General features: G+C 38.7%; 1 protein-coding gene across 1 annotated transcript; it reads left to right on the top strand.

The window, feature by feature from the left end:
* Positions 1-242: 242 nt before the first annotated feature.
* Positions 243-1093, top strand: SARC_15041 (hypothetical protein; the record flags this gene model as incomplete). The annotated part of the gene is made up of 3 exons (XM_014290828.1): positions 243-283; positions 514-663; positions 989-1093. Coding segments are annotated over exons 1-3 (266 nt in total), but the record flags the coding sequence as incomplete, so codon positions are not given.
* Positions 1094-1344: the final 251 nt, after the last annotated feature.

Below are 1344 nucleotides of genomic sequence, written 5' to 3'. Positions count from 1 at the left end.
TTTATAAAAAAAAAATTTAATCACAGAAAAGTCTGTAACATTATTTTCTTTCTTCCGTGTTACCAGAGCCAACAACCGATTATTTATGTATTTGTTACACAGTTGTTGGCATCAAACATACATTTTCAGTTTTCACAGGTCAATTAATCGGTGTCATAAAACTGGCACTCTCTGAAAAACAAAGAAAATATAACGATAAATATGTGATGATGTGATTGATAAGATGATTCATTAATTTTTCACCGACATAACCTACATACTGTACCACGACCATGTTTTCAAGGTAAAGATTGTGCAAACCACTATCTAGAACAAGGTTCCTATGACCATTTGCCCAAGTGTCGTATTTGTTCGAATTGACAAGTATGCAAGTCTGAAAAACCAGCTTTCGCCCGAGTGTGTGCTACATGTGGAAGAGACAGTTTGCGTACAAGCGACAGTCATGTCAATACATACATGCTCTTCAGATGTGTATCTGTACATTGATTGCTTTAATTTATTATGTATATACAGGTACAAAAGAAACTTCGTCTACACATCCACCCCGGAGGACGACCTCACGTGCTCCATATGCAGTGACGCATATTCGGAACCCCTCGACACTAAATGTGGACATACCTTCTGTAAGGATTGTTTATCAACATGGATGAAACGAAAGAAATGGTAAGTAAGTGCTTGCTTGTGCTTACGGCAATTCGTACCAGTAGGTAAGGTAAAAGCACAGATTATATGTGTTGGTCTATTTCCTTGATAGTTTCAAAATTTAACTTATTAAATCACTATATAGGAGTGTTTGTGCGGATATTAGATGGCCGTTCTTTCAAAAGTTTGTTGTAGTGGATTAAAAAAAAGCTTCTTATCCCAACCATTAATGTGCGCTACTACTATCCGATAAGTACTCAGCCGCAGGGCATGTATGTCGCGCAAATCTCTTGTTCAGCCACTCCGATCTAAGTTACCTATCCGCGATTCTTATTCATTCCGACAGTTGTCCTTTAGATAACATCCATGTCAGTAAGAAAAATCTGAAGATTACCGACTCAACGGTTCAGGACCGATTAGACGAGCTAGAAATCGCGTGTGTACACTGCAGGTATGTCTTTTCTATGTATATTACTTATCGTACTTTCAAGTGCTAATTTGTCCTCACGTACACACTTTGTGTGACTGGGAATATGTCTGATAGGTCTTATGAGCTATACATATATACTCATATGTACTTGTATTCGAACACACACACACACACACACACACTCACACACACACACACACACACATACACGTGCACACACACACACACACACACACACGTAGTACACACACACACACACTACCACCAACCAC

Source organism: Sphaeroforma arctica (assembly GCF_001186125.1).
Source record: "Sphaeroforma arctica JP610 unplaced genomic scaffold supercont1.5515, whole genome shotgun sequence".
NCBI classification, from domain to species: Eukaryota; class Ichthyosporea; order Ichthyophonida; genus Sphaeroforma; species Sphaeroforma arctica.
The sequence above is the reverse complement of the archived record's forward strand: the minus strand, read 5'-3'. Positions and strand labels throughout refer to the sequence as shown.